Below are 25,451 nucleotides of genomic sequence, written 5' to 3' on the forward strand. Positions count from 1 at the left end.
AGTCTACAGATTTGTGATACGTTACTGTATTTCAACTCGTAAGCGCATGCGTCGGCCTACCGTGCCGGGCAACCCGGCAAAATCTGGCAGCTCTGCGTCCGCGTCGTTCCACAATCTAGGGACTCTCGGAGTCGCCGACACGTCCACGCCTAGGGACTATCGCTCCGGACGCGACCCTGCGTCTCCATGGCAACTCGACGCGGGCGTCGCATGGTAGCATCGTCGTCTCGTTTCTTGTCAGTCACCTGACTAGCGGACGATTTCCGTCTGTCTGCGTCTCGACAAACGCGATTCTTTCGCAATCAAAACATGCTCTTTCCCCTCCACATCGAGTGTTTAGGACTTTTATTCTTAATAATGTATGTGTTATAATAAAAAGCACAGTAGTATGATATTAATATATTTTCTTATTCTGTTTACTTTTTCACATTAAAGATCGGTTGTTCCAACTTCTTGGTAAACTTACCTATCAGATAAATATATGTTTGTCTTTGTTTATTTAAGAAAAGAAATGAAGATAGACACATGCTTACCTGGTAGATAAGTTTATCAAGAAGTTGGAACAACCGGCCCTAAAATGTAAAAACGTAGGAATTCTTTGTTTTATGTCTCTTTTCACATTTCAACTTTAACTTATTCTTTTTTTTTTCTAATTTAAGGTAGAAATGGACAGTATAATATATTCTAATATAAGAAAAATAAGACGCGAAGTTCGGAGGAAAATTCTTTCCCTTCGTGAATTTCCGAAGGGCCCGACAATTTCTTGAGCCACGCCTGCTCGTTGACGACAATACGTGATAGATATCAGTACAAATTCTTTCTTCAGAGATACATATACATATATACGTTATATACTGTCTCAAGAGAAGCTCGATTGCTACAGTGGTTGCCAGTATTGCTCGTGCGGGGCTGGTAGGCGATCCTGTCTGTTTTATCACCCGAGACAGAAAGCACGTGGCCGTGCCGAAGGAGTTTTTTCCCGGATGACGATTACGATGACGACGGAGAGCGTCGTCGGGCCGACTGTGGGCGCGGAAGTGCCCCACGTGTCGAAGGAGAATGGCCGTGGAAGCATTACGGATGGCGCTGTAGATTTCGTGGCCGGTTCGCTCGGTAAATGTCCGGGTGGTTCTCGATTTATCTTTTCGTTTACTCATCATCCGTGTCAAAATAGCATTCAGACCAAATTCCGATTAACAATGATCAATTCGAATTCTTTGCTACTTATCTAACTATACTTCTAATTCGTCAACTCTAATTTTAGTCAACTGAATTTTGGTCCGATTAACTTAAATTAATTAAGGATCAATGGTCGAGTAATATATCGTTCAGTTGACGTAAATGAAATTATAAATCTTTTATGTTTGAAAAGAGAAATTCGGAATAACGAATTATGTAACTAATTTTGCAGCAAACAAAATTGAACTGATCAAGTTAATTAGTTAATGTCATCTTTAATCTTTTTCTTTATGTAATAGACAAAAGATCAATTGTTCTATTGATGTTAACAAAATGGTACAAGCTTGATAAATCGATCATCGATTAAATTAATCAGAGTTTACTCAAGCGCACGCAAAAGTTGCATCACATGAGGATGAGTTTTCCTTTCTCGGTGAAATATTTGTATAATCAAAATCACGTCTTAAAAAATACTATTAATAAAGATATAAGATAACAATTTTTTTTTTTAATAAAATACGAAAAAAATTCAGAAATTAAAAATAAGAATTTTTTAAGGCTTTGTTTCTTGGAAAAGAACAAAGATAATAAAATTTGTTAATATTTTTAATATTAATATATAAAACTTGGATTATATTATTGACGTATCTACAATAATTCATTTTAGTGCAGTATGCATTTAACAATATTGATTGCCAAATGTAATTTATCTGCTGTTTTTTATAAAATTATATTCTATTATTTAGATTTAGATAAAATATGTGTGTGTGTGTGTGTGTTTTTTTATCTGTAGTATATTCGATGAGAAGATAATGGTAGTATCAGTCTTGTAACGTTATCTTGCATATAAATACCCAACTGATAAACTCAATTAACTTCTAATCATGCACATATTATCGGGTTTTTATATATCTCGTTTTACAGAATTATAGACATTTCTAAATCGCTAATACTATCAGGAAATGTTCGCTTATTAATAAATTGAAAAAGAAATGAAATACTTATCGTTAATTGTCAGTAGAACAATAATTTTCAAAAAAATATCTTAGAACACTCTATGTAAAGAGCTCTAAACTATATTTTCACGCGTAACAAATTATTCCATTTTTACTTAATAGGCGGTATAGCGCTCGTCTACGTAGGTCAACCGTTAGACACGGTAAAGGTAAAGATGCAGACTTTCCCATCCATGTATAAAAGCATGGTGAATTGCTTTCTGCATACATTAAAGACAGACGGCATCGCGAGGGGTTTGTATGCCGGAACAATTCCGGCGATAGTCGCTAATGTGGCGGAAAACTCTGTATTGTTCGCAGCGTATGGCGGATGTCAAAAGACAATAGCTCATTTAACAGGTAAAACATGAATTGCGATATAATATAAATTATTGAAATATAATTGATTTTTTAAATTTAATGGTTAATCTCTTAATCTTTCTTCCTTATTTTATAGGTGTACAGAGTGTGAAAGAACTTAACTCCTTCAGCAACGCCTGGGCCGGCTTCTTTGCCGCGTTCTTCTCCTCGCTGACGCTTTGCCCGACGGAGTTAATAAAGTGCAAGCTGCAGGCTATGAGGGAGGTCGAACAGATACAAGCGATAAAATCCGTCATAGAAAAATCTACGGTGAATAACGTTCAATAAACGTTGTTTGATCATTTCGATGGCAGATTTTGAATGACACCATCATCATTATTTCTTCAGAAGTCTCGCATAGGACCATGGAGTTTAACGAAGCAGATTCTGAAGGAGCAAGGTGTAAGAGGCCTGTTTACAGGTCTCTCGTCAACGATAGCCCGCGAAATGCCAGGTTATTTCTTCTTTTTTGGCGGCTACGAAGCCACAAGGGAGCTGCTAGCTATGAAGGGTCAGAACAGGGACGACATCGGCTGGCAAAAGACAATGGTGGCTGGCGCGGTCGGTGGCGCAATGCTTTGGTTAGCAATATTTCCAGCTGATGTTGTTAAGAGTAGAATACAGGTATATCTTCGATTGAAAAAGCGAGTCATAAAACTGAAAACTAAAAAAAGGTACGTCTATATCTGAATATTTTTTTTGTAACGAAACTGTCTGCTTAAATTAGGTGCAGAACTTGAAAACGCCCGCTTTGATAGTTTTCAAACATATCGCACGGCAAGAAGGTATCGGCGCGCTGTACAACGGACTAACACCGACTTTAATCAGAACGATACCAGCGACTGCAACATTGTTCGTCACCGTCGAATACACGAAGAAACTTATGTACAATTATTTCTAAAATTGATTTTAACATTATCATTGTCTTACGAAACTTGATATCTTCTAAATATCCTATGTGCGAAAGTATTTGTGTTTTAAACAATATAAAATCATGCACCATGCAAATTTAATGTCGCTAATGTCGCCTACGTCTGTAAATATAAGAGAATGTATATACAATAATGTAATACAAACAATATTTTATATTATAAAAGAAATATTTTTCCTAATAAAATATATACAAAATGTCTCACTTCGCGTATTTTACGTACTACTATACAGTATTGGACAATTTGGACACATCATCTCGAAAGATAAGCTTTCTAAGATAATCACATTTCTCCTGCGATGTTTTATTTATGTTCCAAGGGTGATTTAATATCTGTAAGACAAATAAAATTTTCTTACATTCTAAATACTATTCTAATTATCGTAATTTATTATTTAAAATTATTTTAATTAGAAATACTGTAAGACTAATTTTACAAATGTCAATAATTGTGGTTGACTAAAATTGCATTTTATTGCATTTACGTTTTTTTTTTTTTTAATATATATATATTAAAAGAATTACTTTATTTAATAGAATTTGTGAAATCACAATTGATCTTCAACTTAAGACTTATACTCTTCGACATTCATAGAAAATTACAAAGACAGCACTTTGCATTTTTATATTTTTATATTTAATATGGAGATTAATATATCTATTTCTCATAAAACTTACCATAATTGGCGTGTAGCCAATTATAGACAACTGTCTTAGTTTCGCAGCTAAGGGTCCGGTAGGTGATGAAAAATTCCTGATTAATAATCCATGATGTCCTATGACGAGAGCGATCCATCTGACTTTATTCGAAGTTTCCTCATTTACGGGTTTAATATCACTCGATTCAAACTGCGATAAGAATTTCTCTGATGGCACAAGCTGATTTTGTTCGTCCAGACAGAAGATAATGTCTTCTACCGCAAAGTGCGGTAATGGACGAGTGACCAATATATCCGACGTAGTGTTGAACAATTTCTGTTTAAGGACAGGAATATTTTATGAAATAATATATGCACAAAGAGAAAGATTATTCGACGATATTTGTATATACCTGACATGTTGCCAGAACGTCTGAGAAAAGCGAATTTGCCCAAGTCGATTCCGACTTGGTCTCTGCAGCTAAGTCGTAATATTTCTATGATTATAAAATTTATTAATACGTAATTTTTCTCGAACTTATACGACGGATGCAAATAATTCAATCATAAGTGATTTTTTTGTGTACATACCTTCTCTATAGAAGTTCTTACGTTAGGTTTAAGAAATGGGCCATCGTACTCGGGTACTTCTATCCGAAGGCCGTAATCCAGCACGCAGTACTCACGCGAGAGATATTTGTAATTACCAAAGCACGTCTTGATCACATATTCTGGCGTCATAACGCGTTTGATCAGATCTTTCGGGTATACATTTTGTACTGCCATATATCCTAGAATACGTGCTGGTACACTCGGAAACCTATCGCGGGACAATTTCATAAAAATCTTTGAAATAGAATAACTTTCTTTTAAAAAAAAGAAAATAATTCAAATAATGCCACTTAAAAAACTATGTTCTTACTGAATAATTACTTTTTTATTTCAGACGCTCGAGTAGTATCCCAACTGCCTCTCAATTCCTCAACTATGTTCTGGTAGATGCTTGAATCAATATTAAGAATGGAAAAAGTAAAGAGAAATCTTTCAATATCTTTCAACCTCGCAGTCTGCAATTCCTCATTTAATCTGAAATGTGTATCAATTGTAAGCATCACGAATACAGATGGTAAAATTAGCGAATGCAGGAATAAAGTGTACCTTTTAATTATTTTATCCATAAACTTTTTATCGTACACAGCGATTCTCCCACATGCTTGTGAAATGTGTGCTAGAGACATTAACGTGTAACGTGACACATATGGCGTCAGAACCTTTAATAAATCTATAAATGATCTTACTTCCGTAAGCTGCATACTGTATCTGAAAAAATCAAATGTCATAAGCAAAACGTAATATATGCTATCTACAAATAAACTCGATCAGTTTCATTTTACCGTATTAATTTTATGATGCCTCCAATGCTCACAGTATCCACTGTATCTATTTCGGCTATGGTCTTATGGATGATATTATTCAAGAAGACTTTGTTTCTGATTTTTGTCCTGGTCTTGAAAAAGCCTAATGCTGCTATAGCCAACTCCTTGATCGACAAATCATCTATGCACTGTTCCAATCGGAACTCGAGCTCATACATGTTTATAGGCGGTTTTCGATACACGTTTAAAAAGAATAAAACTTGGACCAGCTGCTCAGGACTGAGCTTGTGCGGCTTATTGCCTAGATGCCTAATGGAATACCATACATATTGCGAATAAAATTTATAAAAGTAAGCACCAGATCCATGTTTGGGTGTTATCTGGTACATTACGTCACAGAGATACAACATTTTCTCTATAGGCAAATGCAAGAAACGTATCATACACTCTCTGTCTATCCGTTCACAGAGATTGTTATAGAAATCGCACTGTGTCATATAGGTGCTGAATGGTACCAAGTGCCGCATAACTGTCATCACATCATTATCAGTCAGCTTTTGCAGATTCAGTGTATTGAATGCCTTCATGTACTTGAGTGGTTCAATCTTCTCATTGTTTTGATTAATGTTGTAGGACAACTTCTTGACGGCAGACACCGTTTCGGTACTCGTAATCGAGCTCCAATCCTGTTCCAGGATGTTTAGTGCTTCTTCGTTCGTGACACAAGCATACGTCGTGCCTGGTTGCATCACAGTATTTGCATATTTTAGCGAATTCAAGAAGAAATTGTGAGCATACGTGTTCTCTGGTACGTACTCCTGGACGGTATAAATGTCGTCCTCGTTAACGACGTAGCCGTCCTTGTTAGCGGCCTCCTTGCTAACTCCGATGACTGCAGATACCATTGCTGGGTCCTGGGCCCTTCCTGGATTGATCCACACTGTGTTCGGAGTGTTATACCTCCGCTTTGATATCGCACCTAGCACCCGGCATGGATGGTTGCCGTTGTCGCAGCCTAGTCTTAAGAGAGCCGAGTACGCACCTCGCAGGGGATGACTTAACCTCTGCATGAACACGCTCATCGTGATATATGAGCGGATTCGTCGCGGATTTTCACCACGAAGATGATTAACGTTCCCAAAAGAGAGTATTTATTTGAAATTTAAAACTTTCACCAAGTAATTTCCAGTAGCAGATTATTTTGTTCCTTTTTAACTGCCTTCCACCGGTTCATGAAGGTTAAGATACTTATTTAAGGTTATGTGTGTAACACATTTCGTTCTTCGTTCAAAATTTAAGGTTTGAATTTACTCATTGTCCGCAAGCCCGCAATGTTATCTTTCCATCCACGCCTCTATGTGCACAACGTGCATATTGACCTATTTTAAGTCTATGATGGACCTTACAGATAATATGCACTTCTCTCTCTCTCCCATGCTATGTCCATATACATCTATAATATTATAAAATATGATTAATATATATGTATAATCATGAATAAACATTATATTATATATTATCCGACGATAATCGCAAAACAAGAACTACAAACAACGTATATTTTTTTACATGACTGTTTTGTTTTTATCATATGTTTTATTGTGATTGAATACATTTTTATTAAACATGAGTTTGTATTTTCTTAAATAAAAGTATTAGTTTTTAATGTAATTTCTAATTAAAATTTTATTCAGTAAAAACAGATCAATCTGTATTATAAAGGCCTTCCACCACTCCCGCCAATTATTTTTCGGCGGTCCTCTTTCTTTAGATGTGTTCTTATTTTTTTATTTTTATATTCGACGATAATCGCTAAGAAAAAGACTAACCATCGTTATTTTTTACAAAGTTGTTTTTACCGTAAATTATTGCAATTGAATATCTTTTAGTTAAACTTAACTTCTCATTTTCTTAATTAAAAATATTAGTTTTTATTGTAATTTCTAATTAATTTTATTTGGTAAAAATAGATCAATCTGTAAAGGTCTTCCTCCAACTCCGCCGATTTTTAATCAGCTTCTTTTCTTTACGTATTTTCAAACCCCAGGAACGATCCATTTACCTCAAAGTGCACGCACATGAATATGTAAAATTTAAAAGATTTATTAAAATTTTTCTATCAAAGTTCATTAAATCTTTAAGTTTGAGAAATTCATAAAATATTACTCAACATAACTTCTATCTGATTAACCGTTAGTTAATCTAGTTTTTGTTCTCTAAAGAAAATAATGAAAATAATGTGACAAATTTGTAGAAATAATGGCAATTGTTAATAACAATATAATAATATCGCAGGCTTCATTTCTTCGAAAAAAATTCATAATTTCCACAGCAATGAGCGTATATATCGATGACGTGAAGTTTATTGGTTGTTATGCGATGCATTAATTAAATACACGTTTGGCTGCCGCATCGAAAGTATATATGCAATATGTAACACAGCCTTTTCCTTTTCTTTTTTTATCAAGTATATACATATACTTTATTTGAAATATAATCGAAACACAATTTAGAACAACGTATATATAATTATCATTTTACATCTCTTTATGTACAATAACTCGATTGTGACTGATCACGTGCAAAATATCGCATTATGCACGCCATACGCACATACAATGCGCATACAAGATTAAGGACAATTAATCAAGGACTTCGATCCTTCTAACGCAAGAATTAAATAAAGAATTCGCAGGAAATAACAATCAAGAGGATAGTTTAAAATTTAATAATGTTCATAATTTAATTTATCGCTCAGTCTCTAATAAATTATTAACAGATAATTAGTATACGGAGGTGAGCTAAGGTATACCACACCAGTTAAAGGAGCAAGGATTAAATGACAAATCATGATGTGAACTCTTCACTTTAAGTATTTTAGTTTCCGTAGATTCAATTAAAACGTCTGATACTATTTAAAGCGTTCATTTTTCTACGCCACATATAAGATTACAACGGGGTGTTTAAAGGATTGAACGCGAGAGATGTCGTAATTATTTTGCGTGCGAATGTTATAATTACTTTTCTACAAGATTGAGACAGTGAATTGGGCTCTGCCATTGTGCGATTGAAGTGTTTATTATCGAAAAGTCAAAGTGCTAACATGCGTGCACGCACGTATTTTATTATCGCTGTCAGATTTGCAAGAAAATGACAAAAAAGAGAATAGACAATATATCAGGAAAAACACGGCGGAATTAAGCCGGATAATATAATAAAAGTCAATCGAACGGACGAGTCTGAAAAGTTGTCGATCGGCCAGTCATCTCTGTGCGAATCGCGTCGACATAATTCAGTAATCCTTGAATCAATAGTCATCTAAATACACATCCTTCGATTCCTCCGCCCGCATCCTGCCCTTGCGCGAATGGATAGCGTTGGATTCAGGGTTATGAACTTCACTGGGAGTCTAAAATAAACGAGTAAGCTTTATTAATTAATTTTATTTAAATTGATACTTAGTTCGGTCAAAATTCATAAATTCCTTTTTTTTACTTTAGCTTTAATTAATTAATTAAATTATTATTATCTATAGGTACGTTATTCTTATTAAAACTTATTAGAATTTATGAAATAAATAAAAAAAATCTTGAATCTTTAAAACAGGAAAAGAAAAAGAAATAACTAGAATATAATTGGATCAAATAAAAAAGTGGTTGAATTAAATTTTTATCCTCTTCTTCCCTCCTCTCTCTCTCTCTCTCTCTCTCTCTCTCTCTCTCTCTCCATTTTTATTTATTTTAAATTTATTTATAATTTTGTATTAGTTTCATTTTTTCATTCTTTTTCTTTACTATGTATAATACTATATATATAATTCTTTATTATATATGTATATTTCTATTATAAAACTATAGTGAACATGGTAAATCTTGTGCTTGAAAGGAACGGTCATAGAGTGCCAAATAATTAACGATTTATTCATTTATTCTTATTTATGAACATTTTAATTTTGCCAAACAATAAAACTTTACTTACTTCTTCGACGATTGCGATCAAGAATTTGGGGATTATCTTGGGGAACCTGCAGTCTCCTTCTTCACAATTTATAGCGCGCATGACAGGCAATGGTACCAGACGCTTCCTCGCCTGTGAACCTCGGCACGACGGGTGATACGGTTCTTGTCTGCAACAACACTCCCGTTTATATTCTTTGTGTTTTTCCCAGCGACACGAAAGAGAAAAAGAAACTTATGAATGCGATACTTACTCGCAATTAACTGCGCCAACCCAGGCATAATAGTAGCACAGGAGAACGGCGAAGATAATTAAGGATCGTTGAACAAACGTCTGAAAAAGAGAATTAAGATTACGCATGTATCTTGTGTGAATACGTGCAAAAGTTATGAATTTGTTGCAAATGTTTGTCGTTATTTATATAAAATTATATAGATGTAGAAATTACTTTATCTTATATTTATATGAAGAACTTGTGTGCTTTTAAGAAATAAAGATTTATAAATAAAAACACAAATCTATTGTTTTTATATCTTAAATTATTTTGCTCAATAACGATATTGCTATAAAATTATTTAGATAAAGTAATATGTAATTTTATCGTTCATCCAAGTAAATTTAAAATTAATCTTTTTGTTTATTTTATCTCTAAGATACGTTAATATGCAATTTATTTTATCTTTATCTAGATAATTTTAAGTTACCTAAGCGTAACACCGCTTGTCGCAGGAACTTGCAACTTTGCTCTAAGATCTCTTAGCACCTCCGTTTATTAATAACTCCTAATTGTAAGTTATAAGTTATCCGCTTAAAAGGTCACAGTGTTTGCCTCGTACGTAAGGATAATCAAAAATGTCGAAGAAGAATGATTCGTGCGAAGTTATCGACAAAATTTTAATGAACTCTTAATGAGTTTGTAGCATAAATTAAAGTACGGCAATCAACGCTAAGCCGATTTTAACTGGATCGACATGTCCAAATTGACATGGCCACGTCGTCGTCGCGGAGGAAAGGATCGTTCCTTCCGGAAGTAGCAATGGATCGTGTCCGTTTTCATCGTCGACGAAATCAGTCAATTTCTACGCGATACGAGACGCGGAAAAGTATCTTTATGAGGAAGCGAAAAAATAGAACTCGCCTTAACGAATGACAGAAAGGTCACTTTGTTTATTTTATATCTAAGATACCACGACCGAACGGTGGACAGCGGCTGTTCTTCCGCGACGATCCGGAGCGAAATCGATATTCGCGACGCTATTTATTTGCCGATACAGCGAAAACGACGCGAAAAACACTGGCCATTCGCGTCGACCAATTTGCAGCGCCGTTGTTATTATTTCTTCTGAAAAAAAATAATTCTCGTTGCGAATGCCGCAAAGGTTTGCCCACGCTTCCTAGACTTTACTCGATTTTCCGCTCGCGATCGCGCCGGCAAAGGGAAAAGGTCGGCAGAGGAAGTTGTCGAATGAATTTTGAAGGCGTGCCCGCCTCGTACTCCACATTCCGCACACAAAGCCAGTCTAATTTTGAATTTCATTTATCCAATGGCAACGTAAATCGTATTTAATATTTGCGCGATATCGTATATTCAACGATATCGCGTTCGGCCACGTTTAGCGCTAAGCAACGCCGACAATGAGCGTTACGTAATAGAGCAGTCCGTGGTCCTTGATTGCGTAAAGTTTGCCATTAGATCGGAAAACCGTTCGATTTTGACTTAATTCTTAAGTAAAGACGTAATCTATATTTGTACCAACTATGATTGTGGGCATCTTTTATAACGAAGAGCTATCAGGTTTCTTTTACAAAAAAAATCTTTGTCACGAGCATTTATAGATATTAAATAGATTTCAAACAATATCTGACTTTTTCCGCATCAGAAAAATCTACCGTGAATATAAAAATTTCAAAAAATAATATTGCAACGTTCTAAAGTTTAAGAACTTGAACCTCGGTTCTACAAAATACATGAAAAAAACCAGCTTCTACAGAATTAAAAAAAACTTTTATAAAGATCTTAAAGAAAAATAAGCAAACAATCTTGGTAGCATATCAATAATTTCTAAAACAGATACAAATTACTTCATTTTATTTTGAATTTTTTCAGATTTTTTCCAAGAAAACTTCTGTGACTAATGAACTCAGAAAGCAAGAGAGAAATCAATTCTAATAAATATAAAAAGATACGACGTAGCGGGACAGTGTTTTTCCATAGGAATTCTGTGTTACCGCTTATTTATTTTAATATATTTTTCTCTCTATCGTTCTCCGAATCTCCATTATTGTCGCTCCTTGGCGTGATTGAACGAAGTTGAACGCACCGATCACGTAGCACACACATCGTAAAGAGCCATCTCATAACAGCGTTTTTAAAATAAATTCTCCTCGTTCCCAGAAAATACCCCCTTAAAATTCTGATATAAATATTATCGTTGAAATTATTTTTCATTTATAGATCAATAAATAAATAAGTTGCATCTTGTGAGTTGCACGTATTAATTTTTCTCTCTTTTCCTCTTTCTTGCTCTTTTTCGTAAACTTGTTCGAATCTTACAAAGGAGTATTTCAAGCAAAAACTTTTTTTTCTTTATTGCGAATCAATGTACATTTATATAGCAAAAAAGGTATTTCTCATTCTGTTTTTACCACTAGTAACTATAGTTTTTTTCAGCATATAAAAGATTTTGATGATTAAACTTTATTACGTCTACAGATTTTATTTTTTTAAAGTTATTTATTAGTACACAATAAAAAATATGTTGCATTTATGTTAAAATATTTATGTTAAATTAATATTCAACATTTCTCAGTGTTAAAATACACAATTTATAATAAATTGACAAATAATATAAAAAAGTAATTTTAAATGTAAATTGTAAGAAATGAATATACGTATGTATTAACACATATTTTAAAAGTTAATTTTATTGAAAAATTATACCTTTCACAATTAATTTTTAAATTATATCCAAGTATTTTTTAGATTAAAAAAAATTTATATGATACTTGTAATACTTTCTAACATATTCACCTCGTGTTAAATTAACACAAAAATTTTTGTAGACTTTTTAGGATATGTGATATTATGTTAAATTTAACACAATTTTTTCGAATGTGTAATGATGAAGAAATGCACGTTTCATAATTTTACACGCTCGATAAATAAATACTCGATAAGTACAAAACAGAACAGGATAAAAATAAGCATCTCCGACGGAATGTTTTTTGCCACAGAAGTCCGTTTATAAATTCATTAGAAACCTACTCAATTATGCAACTATAAATATTGTAGCAAATGGCAATTAAATGACATTTCCTGCAATTGCGTACGTCAGTAAAAATTTCAGGCTGCCTCCTCTTCCCTTCACTTATTCTTTAAAATATTTTAAGTCATTACCTACAATACTGATAATCCTCTTCCGTACCTTCAGATCAAATATTTTTCTAGAGCTAGTTAGACTCTAATTTAATATAAAATTTAATGTAGTCTATTTTGTTTTTGGTTTTCTGTATTTTTAAGCATTGTATTGAAGTATTTTAATGCTTATATATTTTTATCAGAATTACTAATATGTAAATTTAAAGTTGATGCGAGGGATTAGAAGGAATAAATTCTCTGACCATGATTTAGTTTAAAGAATAAACAAATGGAACGTTCTGCATCTATTTCTTTACACGTGTAATTTTATAGCGTTCCTTTTTAGAAAAAAAAGTATGAAACAATATAAAACAAAATCTATCTATTCCGCAAGGCAAAAATTAGCTATGGAATTATACAAAAAATGCAAATTATAGAAAATATCAAGTTATGTGGAAAAAGTATAAAGAATTGTTTTCTATCGCGTTCGATAAACACAATGCTTTTTTTCCTTTTAACATTATAATTGAGTAGTTTAAATTAAACGCGAGTTACGCCTAATTCTGATCGCTCGCTTTTAATTCGAGATGATTATAATCGATAACTAGTATTGTATATCTCCTCTTCGTATAAGGGAGGTGATATATTTGACATATTTGAGAATCTCCATTTTAATTGTTATCGCTCAAGAAGTTCTATTGTTTAATAACAGTTTGACGCAAACTATACCTGATAAGCGAGATAATTCTTAAAGTCGCTTCCGAATATGTTCCCTCCCTTTTGCTTTTGCCGTTGGGCATAATAATGAAAATACCACGCGATGATGAGAGAGAAGCATCTCTTTCTTCGAGATATTTGAACTATTAAATTTTCGCATATTTGTTTGTTTAATAAATTGTAAAAATTTTGCAGTGATGTACTTATATTTTGTGTCTCATTATTAAGAAAATTGAGAAGTTGAGGAAATTGTAATAAATGCATGCACGTTCATTCATGTTTCGTATGATTTAACTTACATGAATGTATAGAAATATTACTATGTTCGCGTATTAACGTAAAATTTATCAAAGAGCCTATGCAGTGGGAATAGGCAGCGCCAATGATGGGATAGACATGATAATAATGTTGCACACAGCTGATTTTAGTTAATTGGCGGCCATCGTAATTGCGGAAATTGTGCAAATGGATTGCTACGCGTTTAATAATAAGGTTCGGTTCTCGTAGCTCAAAAATCGATTCGATTACATTCGATACTACTTGAGCATTAGGCATCATCTTTCTTTCTAAGAAAATCGTAATTTCAACAAAATTTTAATAAGGAAATTAATTATGTTACCTGTTTACTGATGACATCGTAATACAAAGACCGTCTGCTTTACAAAATAAATTTAGAGAAAATGTAAGTCATTGCGTAAAAGTCGAGTTAATTAATTTCGATGAGTTCTATTATCTGTATTTTCCTAAATAGCTCAGAGCTCAAAGCGAAATATGGAATGTGAATCGCCTGGTTATACAAAGAAAAAGCATCACGGATGTATTGTTAACTTAATTAGAGAACGACGTTTGTCAAGGGATAACACGCCTGTTAAAGACGCCGCATTATTAGAAGTTCCGAGTAGAGTCGTGTAGACGAAGACAAATATAAATTAACGCGACATGATCACGATATTCGCGATACTTCAGCCTTGAGAACGATATTAATTATTAAACAACACGTAGTGCGTGGACAACCCTAATTCGCATCCGTCTTCGTTTACGGATGGCACGATGCCGAGTGTCGACCACTCATCCTTATTAATCTGGTTGCACAGGACGTGTGTGTATGTTTGTGAGTGTGTGAGATCTAATTTTTGAAAACAGCGCAGCCTTAATTTTTTGCAGTCTTGTTTAGCTCGTTTGCTCGAAACATTTTGCAACTACGCAGAATCGCGCGTAGGACGATTCCGAGATTTGGAACGATATTTAGGACAATGTTTGTCAAAAGGTCATAATGTGGACACATAGTATATCTTTCAATCATCAGGCGAATAATTTATGTTTCGTACATACGACAATTACAATTATCGAATGGATGAAATACGATCGTATAAACTAGTAACGATTTCAGCGGTATAATTCATACGGAAACAGATGTTCACGTTCAAGTTTCAATGCGATACTGTTATCAATTTATAAAAAGTCTTAACGACTCTGATTGTAATGTACATTTACTCAATTGCAATTTTCTTTTATTATTAATTTTTTCATGTATTTCTTCTCCAGCCACATAATATTCCTTTATATTCTATAGTCCTTTCTACGCGAATATTTTTAAATGAATATTCTAACTGTCTAACATATAGTAATATGTATAAATCTTCTACAATTTAACTTTATAATCGAATGATATTACGTTTGGAATATTTTCTGAATTTAACTTTTTATTTGACTTACCAAAATTTTTGTAAAGTAGAATTTGTGAAATATGATTACCTCGTCAAATCAAGCATAAAATATTTTATACGTATGTAAGAATAATCTTAAAGAAAGTTGTTATATGTATGATAATATACTTTAAAAAATATTATATATAGTTTTAGAATATCTATCTATCTACTCTTTAAAAAAGGCGTCTATGAATATTCAATCTTTCTAGTAAAAGTTCTATGAATTAATGCATGTGTGTTAGCTGGTCAATAATTTTATCAAGTAATCAGTTGTCACAAAAACAAACACTCGCAAAAAAAGAGTCTTGAATATAGAAGATATATATTGGCTAATAATTAACATTATTACGTTTTCCATCTCACCGCACCGTATTAATAATAAATAATATAAGTGCGATAATTTCGAAATGAGCAGTATCTGAAAAAGCTACAAATTCGGTCCTACGCAAGTTCTCATTAAGCTATCATTTAATTAAGTACCGTCGAAAGTTAGTCTGATTAGGTACATTGTAAACAATAATATATAGAACAATTTGCATGCAGGACTCGAATGAATTGTAAATAGATAAACAATTTGGCGATAATAAGCAACAGCCCAACAAACGGCGAATAAAATCGACGAATAATGTGATATTAAGGCAGATCAAACAGGAGACATTTACGTCATACTTAGAAAATTTAAGAAAATTTATTAAAACATATTTAATGCATCTTGCATCCACACGCCGAAGAATGATAATTTTGCTCTAAAGCTTAGTTTTGTCAATATAATGTACGATCTACAGTTTATTTAATTTTTATTACAAAATAACTTTAAAAAATCTGCTTTTTCTCTTTAACGACATTACAGAATAAATTAATCAATTTGCAATTTTTTCATTTATGAGTGAAAACTAACGAAGAAATTAATTTCATCGACAGTTGTATCTGCGAAGTGTGCAGGCTTCAACATCGGACAGATGTGTGTACAGGGAGTTCGCTTTTTTATTCGCCCTCTTATCGTTTCATTGTACCGATATCAATTACCAAGGTCGATAGATCCGTGCGCGTACGGACACTCGTTATTTTCAGGCGAACCTTATCCACTGTTTGTGCATGCTAATGGTAGTGGGGCCGCACGCGTGCTCCGCAAAAGTAGATTTATGTAAAGCGAAGTATTGCGTACGCGGAAATTAATACAATTTCGTACGCGGCTTTCAGACTTACCCGCGGTATTAAATTCCGACATTTCACACCGATCCTTCACGCGGAGTTTCCGCACGACATAAGTTCAATTACATTTTTCTCCTCCGCGATGCGTCTATCTCGGCCGATATTGTTTCGCTTTGCAGTGTAATTTATGAGGCCATTATGCTCCTCTTGCGTCGTCGCGGTGGTTCATTTCTCGCAATGCTGGAGAAATAAATTTTTCTCCGATGTTCCGTTTTCGAAAACAACATCTTCCTTAAGTGAATTTAATCGTTTTGCAGACGCTTGCGTTCGCGAACAATGACGAATTGGCATTTTTCAGCTCGACGTAACTTGCAATTGCACTTATACAATGGGCTTTACTTATCCGATGCAACGCGAATTATTTGACAATGATTATTGTCATCAAAACACAAGAAAACGCGGTCGAAATTTATTGCGTAACATGTATTCGCCTCCAGCGAGGAAGATTTTAGAGATCCTTTGAAATTTAAAGGCAATTCTTGTACTGAAAATAAAAGAATACGAAAGAAGAGGAGATTGCGGTTAGCTCTACTACACAGCTTTAATGCAAAACGTCGAAAGATCGCTACAAACAATGGCCTCCATTTTATTTAAAATTGGTCAAAGGATCTACTTTTAAGATACCGTTCGGGTACATCTTACATATTCGCTAAAATAAAATGGAAAATTTAATCAGTTCTCTATCTTGAATCCAACTTCGTATTATTACATTTGCACAAGTGGAAAAAGAAGGAGGTGAAAGAAATTTCGCTCAAGTCTCAATATCTGAAAGGAAGTGCATGGTTCATCTGACATCTGTAACATCTGATGTGCATAAAAGAAATTGGAGGGGGAAGTATGATAAAGAATAACACGGTGCATAGTCACAAGTACACATGTATGCTTCAGCGTTTATAATTCATCAATACTTTACGATTACTCGACATTCAAAGTTCCCCTCCGGAAGAAGCGGAACGCCATCGGCGGTTTTCTACGATTTGATGCTGACAAACGATCTAGACTCGCCTAATCGCGCGGCAGATTCGCCCGTTCGTTCGATCGCGTCCTTACTGAGAGTTAACGACACGCGAGTGCGTAGGCGTTATCGAGAAGTAGAGAAATGAATAGAGAAACGAGCGGATAACAAGAGAGAAGGAGGAGAGAAATGAGGGGATCAAGAAGTTAAACGGGACGGAGCGCGAAACATTCAGCATGTTTGCCTAGATAAGTATCTAAACGAAGAAATGACTTTATCTCAGCGTTATCTAGATCACTAGGATGTATGTTATCTCTTTCCTTATGTTACAATTAGATAAAGGAAGTGATATCTTTTCCAAATTACCTAAGTTAATATGAACAAATATGAAATATAATTATTAACTTCAACCTCCAAGTTACCATTTATCCTAAGTAAAACTTTTTTAAATGACAGATTTTAACAACAGATTTTACAGACCAAAAGGGTAGGTAGCACAATTGAAATTGCTCCAAAACTGTAAGTGACTCAAAAAGTTTTACAAGGATTTTTATCATTCATTATAAAGTGAGTTATATATTTCTACATTTTTCATTAACTTTGATTTTTGTTTTCATATTGATACAAATTAAAAAAAAGTTTTTTTTTTATCAGAATAAATTGTTGAGAGAACTTTCGTTTAAGAAATAAAGATTTATAAATGAAAATAAATATTTTTTTTGTATCTTAAATGATTTTGCTCAAGAATAATACTGTCTTATTTAGATAAAAGAATATATAATTTTATTTTTTTATCTAAATAAATTGAAAATTAAACCCTCTTTATCTTACATTTATAATGTAATTAATTTTATTTTTATCTTGATAATTTTAAGATAATTTAAGCACACTGGAAACACTACGCGAGAAAAGGGAGGAACCGGTGGCTCGTCCGCGGTATCGTCTTGGATGTGGGACGTCGTGGCGTCTCTTCGTCTGCTGGCATACAAAAAGCGTCGCGGACGTCTCTCCTACACTTTTCCTTCTCGAGACCGCCTCCTCTTTTCCTTTGCTTTACTGATCATCACTGTCATCGTCTATTCGTTTTTCCCTATCTTATCACCCCATCGTTGTAACACGATTGAAGTCATGTGGTGGTGATTCTTATTCTTCAGTCCCTCATTCATTAATTATCGCACGATATATCTCCCTTTCTTCTTGGCTTCTTTTCCTCTTCGTTATGATAAAGGGTTCATCCGCGAGTCCATCGCCCTTGAACGATTCTTATAGTATCTATGAATTATCTTTGAGGTAATGTTGCAGGAACATCATAAGAAAGAATGATTTTTACAGCATTCAAAACTATTTTCTCTTAAAAGTCGGTCAGTTTCTCAACTCATCGAAGTGTTTTTTGTAAATAATTTCTCGAATTTCTTTATTTCCATCTCGGCTAGGATGAAACGTCAAGTATTATTATCTTATGTCAAACTCTTTCTTCGTTTTCGTTTATCATTTCTACATTGTTATCTACTTTATCTCTTAATTTAGCTTATGTTAGTGTTTAACTTCTATCGATAATAACACACGCCATGGGGATGTTCTACGATTAATAGATTAACATGGAGATACTCAGGGAAATATTATCCTAGAAAAAAATACTTGGCTGGCAAAGGAGTCGGAAACTTAACGTTAATGAAAACGATCGTCATAAAATTCACGAAATCGCCACGTCGTTTCGTTCACGGTCGCCATACACACATGTGTCTAACTGGCAGCGAGTAAAGAAACTTTATGCATTCTCTGGCGACTACTCGGACCAGACGTACTGTCTCCAACATCCGCAACGGTTACATTTGCCCTTTGATACGTGCATACGGTTCGTTAGTTCCGGTTGACAATACACATACGGTGTATGCAACTCGCAAAACTAACTCACAGCTTTGATATGGGACCAAGAAACACGAAGGACAAAGCTCAAAGATTTTAACGATAAAAGGAAATCTCTATTTGTACTGAATGCTTAAGAATCTCGTGAATAATTATCTCTTGACATTGTAAGGTAACTGAAATACCGAATACGTTATTTTGACGTCCAAAGAACTTCAAATTAGTTTATCATCTGGAATATGTGATTATAAATAATTTAGCAAATAATTATTTATAATTCTATTAAATCTTATTAAATGAATAAATTGATGAAATAATAAATTAAACGAATGATGATTAATCTTAAATTTTAATAATTAATTAATATTTGATGTAAATTTTTTAGAATGTGTTGCTCAAATTTTTTCTTTCAGAAATTTTGAAATGAATTATAATTATAAATAATCCATTTATTAGATTATTTTACATATATCGTACACTTCAGCGTGTTATTTTTTTTTTAATTAGGTAATAATTCGTCATTTTTAATTCGGTTTAACAGATTCACAACAGTATGGCCCGTAAAACGTGACATTTTCACATTCCACAGGACACATTGCTACAGCGGCGATGATATGTCAAGCCTGTAGTCTATTCGACAAACTGTTGCTGCGAAAGCGATGACACATATTGTCAGAAGTCTCGCTCAATCAACATCCATTTTACGCCGGTTTTTTCCTTTGACGTGACTCAATTCGCAAGTGTCGCGAACTCTATGACAGAACCGTTTTAATGTGACCCTTCCGATCGCAACGCAAAGACATGCCCGAGCGAATCACAGATTAAAATCCGAGAAAATAATGTATATTTTTGTAAATCGCAAAATGCATTTATTATTCATAAATATTATTTTGTCAAGTGTTGAAAACTGCAAAGAAAAATTTCAATGTATTTCAACTTCGTGAAAGTAAATAGATAAAACATAAATAGATGAAACAAATAGATGGAACGTGAGACTTGAGCGTTATCGGGAGAAATTTATTTTAGCGCTTGAAAAGGTCGGATACTATTACTTAGAAAATATCTTCTATATCTATCTGTCTATGTATCTATCTATGGCGGTTGGTGGTACATTGCCACGGCTTGTAGCTGAACGCGAGGAAATATAAATCGGTAAAGATGCGTACAGCGAGACAATAAATCGGGTCTTTAAACGCATAATTTTTTTCTCAGTTCTTTGAGCGATCTATTATTTTTTATTTCCATATAACCAAAAATAGATTTAAAGGGTTTTAATGTTCGAGCGAGATAATAATTAACTGGCTATTCAAGATTGTTACTCAGACACAAAAAAAGTTTAAACAGACAATAGTTAAAAATAATCTAAAAGAAATGCACTTTAATTTGCTTTGCCTCTCGAACATCCTAAATTATATTTTAATCTATCCTACCAAATATCTATCTATCTCTTGCTATTACCGAATGAAAATAATTCGCAATTCTATCAATCTATTCGCCGGACGGCAACGCGGAAAACAGTAGTTCGAAAATTTCGCGAGGACATCCTCTTGCGAATGTATGTTACGAGTAGCGATGCATCAGTGAAACGAGATGCACTTCTCCGCCCTCGGCTTCAATTGGTTTCTCGCCGTGGATGCGAAACTAAAAACTCGAAAACGCGTGTCTAGTAATTCCATATTCAGTCCGTAACACGATCGACGACGACTAATCTTCCATAAACGAACCGCACTCCAAATTGTCTCTTCACCAAACTTTTTACAGCTTTTGATACTTTTATGACCTGATTAAAGATGTAGGTATTTAAATAAATTGTCTTACAATCTTGTTTGTTAATTTGTTAAATTTGAAGTAGAATTTATCTTTCGAATTCTCGAAGCAAAACGTGAGTAAATGTGTCTTTTCCTATCATTAAAAAAAACCTTTTCTCGTTGATTTTCAATGATATTCCTTCTTTCACTTTTTATTCCGCGGACACCATTCTCCTCGTCATAATCACGAGAACAAACTTTCTTCTTGTTCGTTATTTAAAAATAAGAAATCAATATCATTTGCAATTAAACCTCGTCGGTCTTTGTGCCTCCTGTTAACTACCATTCGTGGGAGGGCAGCGAGAAACCAGATTCAAAGTAAAGATGAAAAACGCGATTTAAAAAAAGAAAGAAAAATAGAGAGAGAAAAAAGCTGCTCGCAGAGCAGACATTGATCGATGATTTTAATTATTGAATAATACTCACGATTGCCATCTTACTGATGAAAGGACTTCACTCTGTTGTCTTTCGCTGTGTAACCACGATAGCACTGGTCCCGTCTGTCTTCAGGGGCCCGCCTTATAGCCTTCAGTTCCTCTTCTTCACAGATTTCGTCACGAGTAACGACTATTGCTGGGCGGTCAGTGGTGCGGGGATGATCCTCGAGGTTGTTAGCAGGGGGTACGTTTCGGTACCGCAAGACAGCCAGAGGAGATCAGAAAGAGCTCTGAGAGTGTCGAGGTCAGAGGGCGAATGATTGGTGGTACTCGCGCGAGCTACATTTATACCGCGGGCTCGTTCTCTCTTTCTCTCCTCTCGCACTCTCTCTCATCCCCCTCGCTGCTCTTTCCCACCCCCTACTCCCTCCTATCCCCCCGTTCTTCGTGGAGAGAGAAAGAGCAGATCGGCTCTCTCTGGTGGGCGCCACGTATCTCCACCACTACCATCGCCGATGGACGTACGCATTCCTCCTCTGCTCGTCCTCCTGCTCGTCCGAGGGTGCGTATCCTGGCACCGTATCCTTTTACGTCACCGTCACCACTGCGATCTCCACCCAAAAGGTATGAGAGCATAAAGAGGGGGGGATTGTAGAGCGGGGGTTGAATTTCGTTCGTGCAAAACTGCAAAGCTAAAATGAAAAGTTGCGGACTAAAAGATAAAAACGTGATTGTTGTAGCTATGAGGGCGGACATACATGCTTCGGGTACAAATGGCTCATAAATAACATGCTCACAAAAGTATAAAGGGATTTTCATTATCGTAACGCGAAAGGTGACCATGGTAAACAGCGGAATATACAGTTTCAATAAGTTCCCTTCGAATGCATTTTTATCGATGATCCAAAGCTTACTTTTTTACTTAACTCTTATCAAAAAAGTAGGTATTATCTCATCGCAGAATATTATCCTATTAACAAAAAACAACTTTGACATTTTTATTTGATTCTTATGAATAAAATTATATCAAACGCGATAAAAAATTCATAATTTTGCTCTTTTAACTAAAAAGAGAACTAAAAAGAGATTTTTCATCCCGTCGGTACAAAAAGTTTTGTACCTTTTCCCTGCATATTCTAAAGTTTCAATATTTGGAAAAGTAAATATGCCCAAATCTTCATAGATATAATTATTTCTGAATTATTATTAAGATAATAAAATCTTTGTTTTCTGTAAAAGTTTGAACTATTATACGAGGTTGTACGACATCTTAGCCTTTTTTCAAAGACAATATATTTTTCTCTTTGCCTCAAAGATTATATTTTACAAAGTAAGAAAGATAAAATGTTGATATCTTACAAAGGATTAGAAAAAATGAAAATTTATTTTAATTATTTTCTCTACTATCTTCGTAACTTTGTGTAAACATTTTCAATATTCAAAAAAAATCGAAAAATATAATTATTTTCCAATTTATTATCACGTAAAATTGTGATACCCTTTACTTATCAGGGTCAAACTGACGCCGATTTGCCGGTTACGTTGCCGGGATTTAATCGTAGTAAATCGAAGGCAAAGATTATGATAGATCATGGTTTTGTTTAAGATAAACTGTACACTTCACTTGTCGAGACATGCGCGACGACCGTGAACGCACATTTAGTGCAATTACGATGCGAATAATGCACACCCACAGAAGACGCAGCAACAAAATATTACGAGATATCGATGTGATCCGCGGAGCGCGAAAGGTTATTCTTAAGAATCGCAATCTCTCTTCAACGAAAATCACCGTTGCTTACGCGGGATTTGTACATACAAGCGAACATTGATTTCACAATCTGCAGACGTAACCGCAATTCCATTCACAGCGAAGCAAGAAAATCCTGCGAGCTCACTTCCAAAGGAAAAACGCTGCTTTCTTTTTCTTTTTCTAATTTTCGTCACTATTCCATCATATAAAAGTTTCCGAGAGTTTCACAATATACTTTGTAAGCAACAGGATTTCTCGTAATCTTTTATGACGAATTGTGATTTCCATCAATATTATAGTCATATCTATTTTATTATGGATTTGGACTTCTCCTCGCCATCCTCGAAAAGCATTCGGTAACAACCACAGAAATCCGATCAATCAATTAAAGATAATTAACGTCCTTATATGGATCTCACCAAAGAACACCGACGATACTTGTTTACGTAACACGAAGAGTAAATTTAGTTTCATGATTTGCCTTTGTTTTCCGTCCCATCTCGGAATCTCAGTAGTACGAATAAATGTATACGCCGACAAGTAACAGGTACAATAAACGACGTTACACCGGAATTGCGGAAATACTGCGGTTATGCGGTTCTATATGAATTTACTATTATTTTGGAATTTTACAGTTGCATTATATTAATATAATTTTACAGCAGCATTATGTTAAAGAGAGAACCTAGTTGCAATTATTATAATTTAACTATAATTTATAGTTATTTTTAATTGTGTCTTATATTTAATTGTTTTAATCAAATTACAGCAATTATTTATTAAGCAAAAAGTTTACTATAATTGCAATTGAATTTATTACCTAAAAATGTTAAAAAATTATTTTTTTTTACATAGTTTGATATTTTTCTATATTAATACTTAAAATAATCATATTTTCTAGTAAAATTTTTTCATGGTATAATACTATACATATAAGATTATTATTACTAACATAATAATAATAATTATAAAAATAAAGCCCCTAATCAATTACTTTACAATACAATTATAATCACAAATATTAAGCACTTTTCTTTCAGTGAGAAAGACAATAAAGATAAAAAAAAAATGTCTAATGATATCGATAGAAACTCGGATCGTTGAAATATTTACTCCAAAAAATTGTCATTATTTTGTTACGTCTAATTTCTTTTTTTTTTTTAATTAATAATGGTGATTTGGAATTAAAAGATTTATGGCATGCAACCGCACTGAGACATAATATTTCAAGATTTGATTCATTGATGCAATAAAATAGATGTAAAATACATATTTCGTTTCTCTTCACGGCCATCGCATTGATTTGGTAAGTTACGAGCGGAATAGTTATTTTCCCAATGGCTAGCCAGATTAATTAAGATAACCGATCATCTTTACGTGCTGTGCAAGCCACGATACGATTTTTAACATATTAACTTTTCAAGGTCTTAATGCATAAAATATGCATGACTCGCAATTGCCATTCGATCATTGCCATTATGATAAAATAATATAAATAGCAAAATCATGGAACATTAATTTGATAGATCGTATCAATAAAACAATAAAGTGCACGTGTGATTAATTGAGAATGCCAAACAAACCTACGTGTATTTATGAACATATAAAACGTATACCGTGATTTCGGCTCAATATACGTCGATAAGACGTTATGATAAAACGCATCATTAATTGAAAACATAATGCAATTCGCATTTTCAAAGGTAACGATTCGTTGGATAAACAACTGCTGGATATATCAAACGAGATTCTTTATCTCTCTCGTTGCTAAATTTGCTTTTACTTCTCGCCTTTTTTCGATCTGTTATTCTTGTCAATGGTATAATTCTGTTATAAAGTTACTATTAAAAATGACGAATAAAAATGACGTCACAAGAATTGTCTTCTTTTACGAACATAACATTTTGATTTTGACCTTAATTAATTACAGACATTATTTTACAAAACTAAAGGAGAAATCACCTTAAATAATATCTTCTATGAGATCTTCTTATTTTTAAATTTTATAATATTATTAATAAAATAATTAATAAAATAAAAATCAGTTTTATATACTTTTTAATCATTTATTATAACTCTGATTTCAATTCTGCTGTTTAATTTTGTCAACTGTCATGTAAGTTTTTTTTTAATATCATAAAAAATTAGTAACAGATAAGTATACGATTACTATAAATGGCGAATTGTGTGCGTGTCAACGGGAAACGAGAAACAGACTTTGCGACGCCTTCTGTTTCTAATTCCTTCGAAGAATCTCTGT

The 25,451-nt window shown here is 33.8% G+C and overlaps 3 protein-coding genes across 3 annotated transcripts; 1 reads left to right on the top strand and 2 right to left on the bottom strand.

The window, feature by feature from the left end:
• Positions 1 to 899: 899 nt before the first annotated feature.
• On the top strand, positions 900 to 3,600 carry LOC105833584 (mitochondrial ornithine transporter 1). Its single transcript, XM_012675424.3, has 5 exons — positions 900 to 1,113; positions 2,298 to 2,534; positions 2,632 to 2,804; positions 2,883 to 3,158; positions 3,262 to 3,600. The coding sequence occupies exons 1-5, from the start codon at positions 984 to 986 to the stop codon at positions 3,433 to 3,435; spliced, it is 990 nt and encodes a 329-aa protein (XP_012530878.1). The 5' UTR covers positions 900 to 983; the 3' UTR covers positions 3,436 to 3,600.
• A 15-nt stretch (positions 3,601 to 3,615) lies between these two features.
• LOC105833583 lies at positions 3,616 to 7,680 on the bottom strand. The gene is made up of 7 exons (XM_012675423.3): positions 5,498 to 7,680; positions 5,262 to 5,423; positions 5,037 to 5,189; positions 4,695 to 4,923; positions 4,517 to 4,600; positions 4,144 to 4,440; positions 3,616 to 3,798 (listed from the first exon to the last, which is right to left on the bottom strand). Exons 1-7 carry the CDS (start codon positions 6,559 to 6,561, stop codon positions 3,691 to 3,693), a joined length of 2,097 nt encoding a protein of 698 aa, XP_012530877.1. The 5' UTR covers positions 6,562 to 7,680; the 3' UTR covers positions 3,616 to 3,690.
• A 708-nt stretch (positions 7,681 to 8,388) lies between these two features.
• On the bottom strand, positions 8,389 to 21,730 carry LOC105833586. The gene is made up of 4 exons (XM_012675426.3): positions 21,488 to 21,730; positions 9,690 to 9,769; positions 9,458 to 9,605; positions 8,389 to 8,888 (listed from the first exon to the last, which is right to left on the bottom strand). The coding sequence occupies exons 1-4, from the start codon at positions 21,494 to 21,496 to the stop codon at positions 8,787 to 8,789; spliced, it is 339 nt and encodes a 112-aa protein (XP_012530880.1). The 5' UTR covers positions 21,497 to 21,730; the 3' UTR covers positions 8,389 to 8,786.
• Positions 21,731 to 25,451: the final 3,721 nt, after the last annotated feature.

This window comes from Monomorium pharaonis, chromosome 8 (assembly GCF_013373865.1).
Source record: "Monomorium pharaonis isolate MP-MQ-018 chromosome 8, ASM1337386v2, whole genome shotgun sequence".
NCBI lineage: Eukaryota > Metazoa > Arthropoda > Insecta > Hymenoptera > Formicidae > Monomorium > Monomorium pharaonis.

What these genes read in the sequence shown, in the direction of transcription:
- LOC105833584 (XM_012675424.3), top strand. Translation starts at nt 984, where the DNA reads ATGACGATTACGATGACGACGGAGAGCGTCGTCGGGCCGACTGTGGGC. An exon ending in GACAATAGCTCATTTAACAG is followed by an intron (nt 2,535 to 2,631) that starts GTAAAACATGAA and finishes CTTATTTTATAG; the next exon opens with GTGTACAGAGTGTGAAAGAA. An exon ending in CCGTCATAGAAAAATCTACG is followed by an intron (nt 2,805 to 2,882) that starts GTGAATAACGTT and finishes TTATTTCTTCAG; the next exon opens with AAGTCTCGCATAGGACCATG.
- LOC105833583 (XM_012675423.3), bottom strand. Translation starts at nt 6,561, where the DNA reads ATGAGCGTGTTCATGCAGAGGTTAAGTCATCCCCTGCGAGGTGCGTAC. An exon ending in CGAGCGTCTGAAATAAAAAA is followed by an intron (nt 4,924 to 5,036) that starts GTAATTATTCAG and finishes GTCCCGCGATAG; the next exon opens with GTTTCCGAGTGTACCAGCAC. An exon ending in TTGGCTACACGCCAATTATG is followed by an intron (nt 3,799 to 4,143) that starts GTAAGTTTTATG and finishes TTTGTCTTACAG; the next exon opens with ATATTAAATCACCCTTGGAA.
- LOC105833586 (XM_012675426.3), bottom strand. An exon ending in GTTGGCGCAGTTAATTGCGA is followed by an intron (nt 9,606 to 9,689) that starts GTAAGTATCGCA and finishes GTGTTGTTGCAG; the next exon opens with ACAAGAACCGTATCACCCGT. An exon ending in TGATCGCAATCGTCGAAGAA is followed by an intron (nt 8,889 to 9,457) that starts GTAAGTAAAGTT and finishes CGTTTATTTTAG; the next exon opens with ACTCCCAGTGAAGTTCATAA.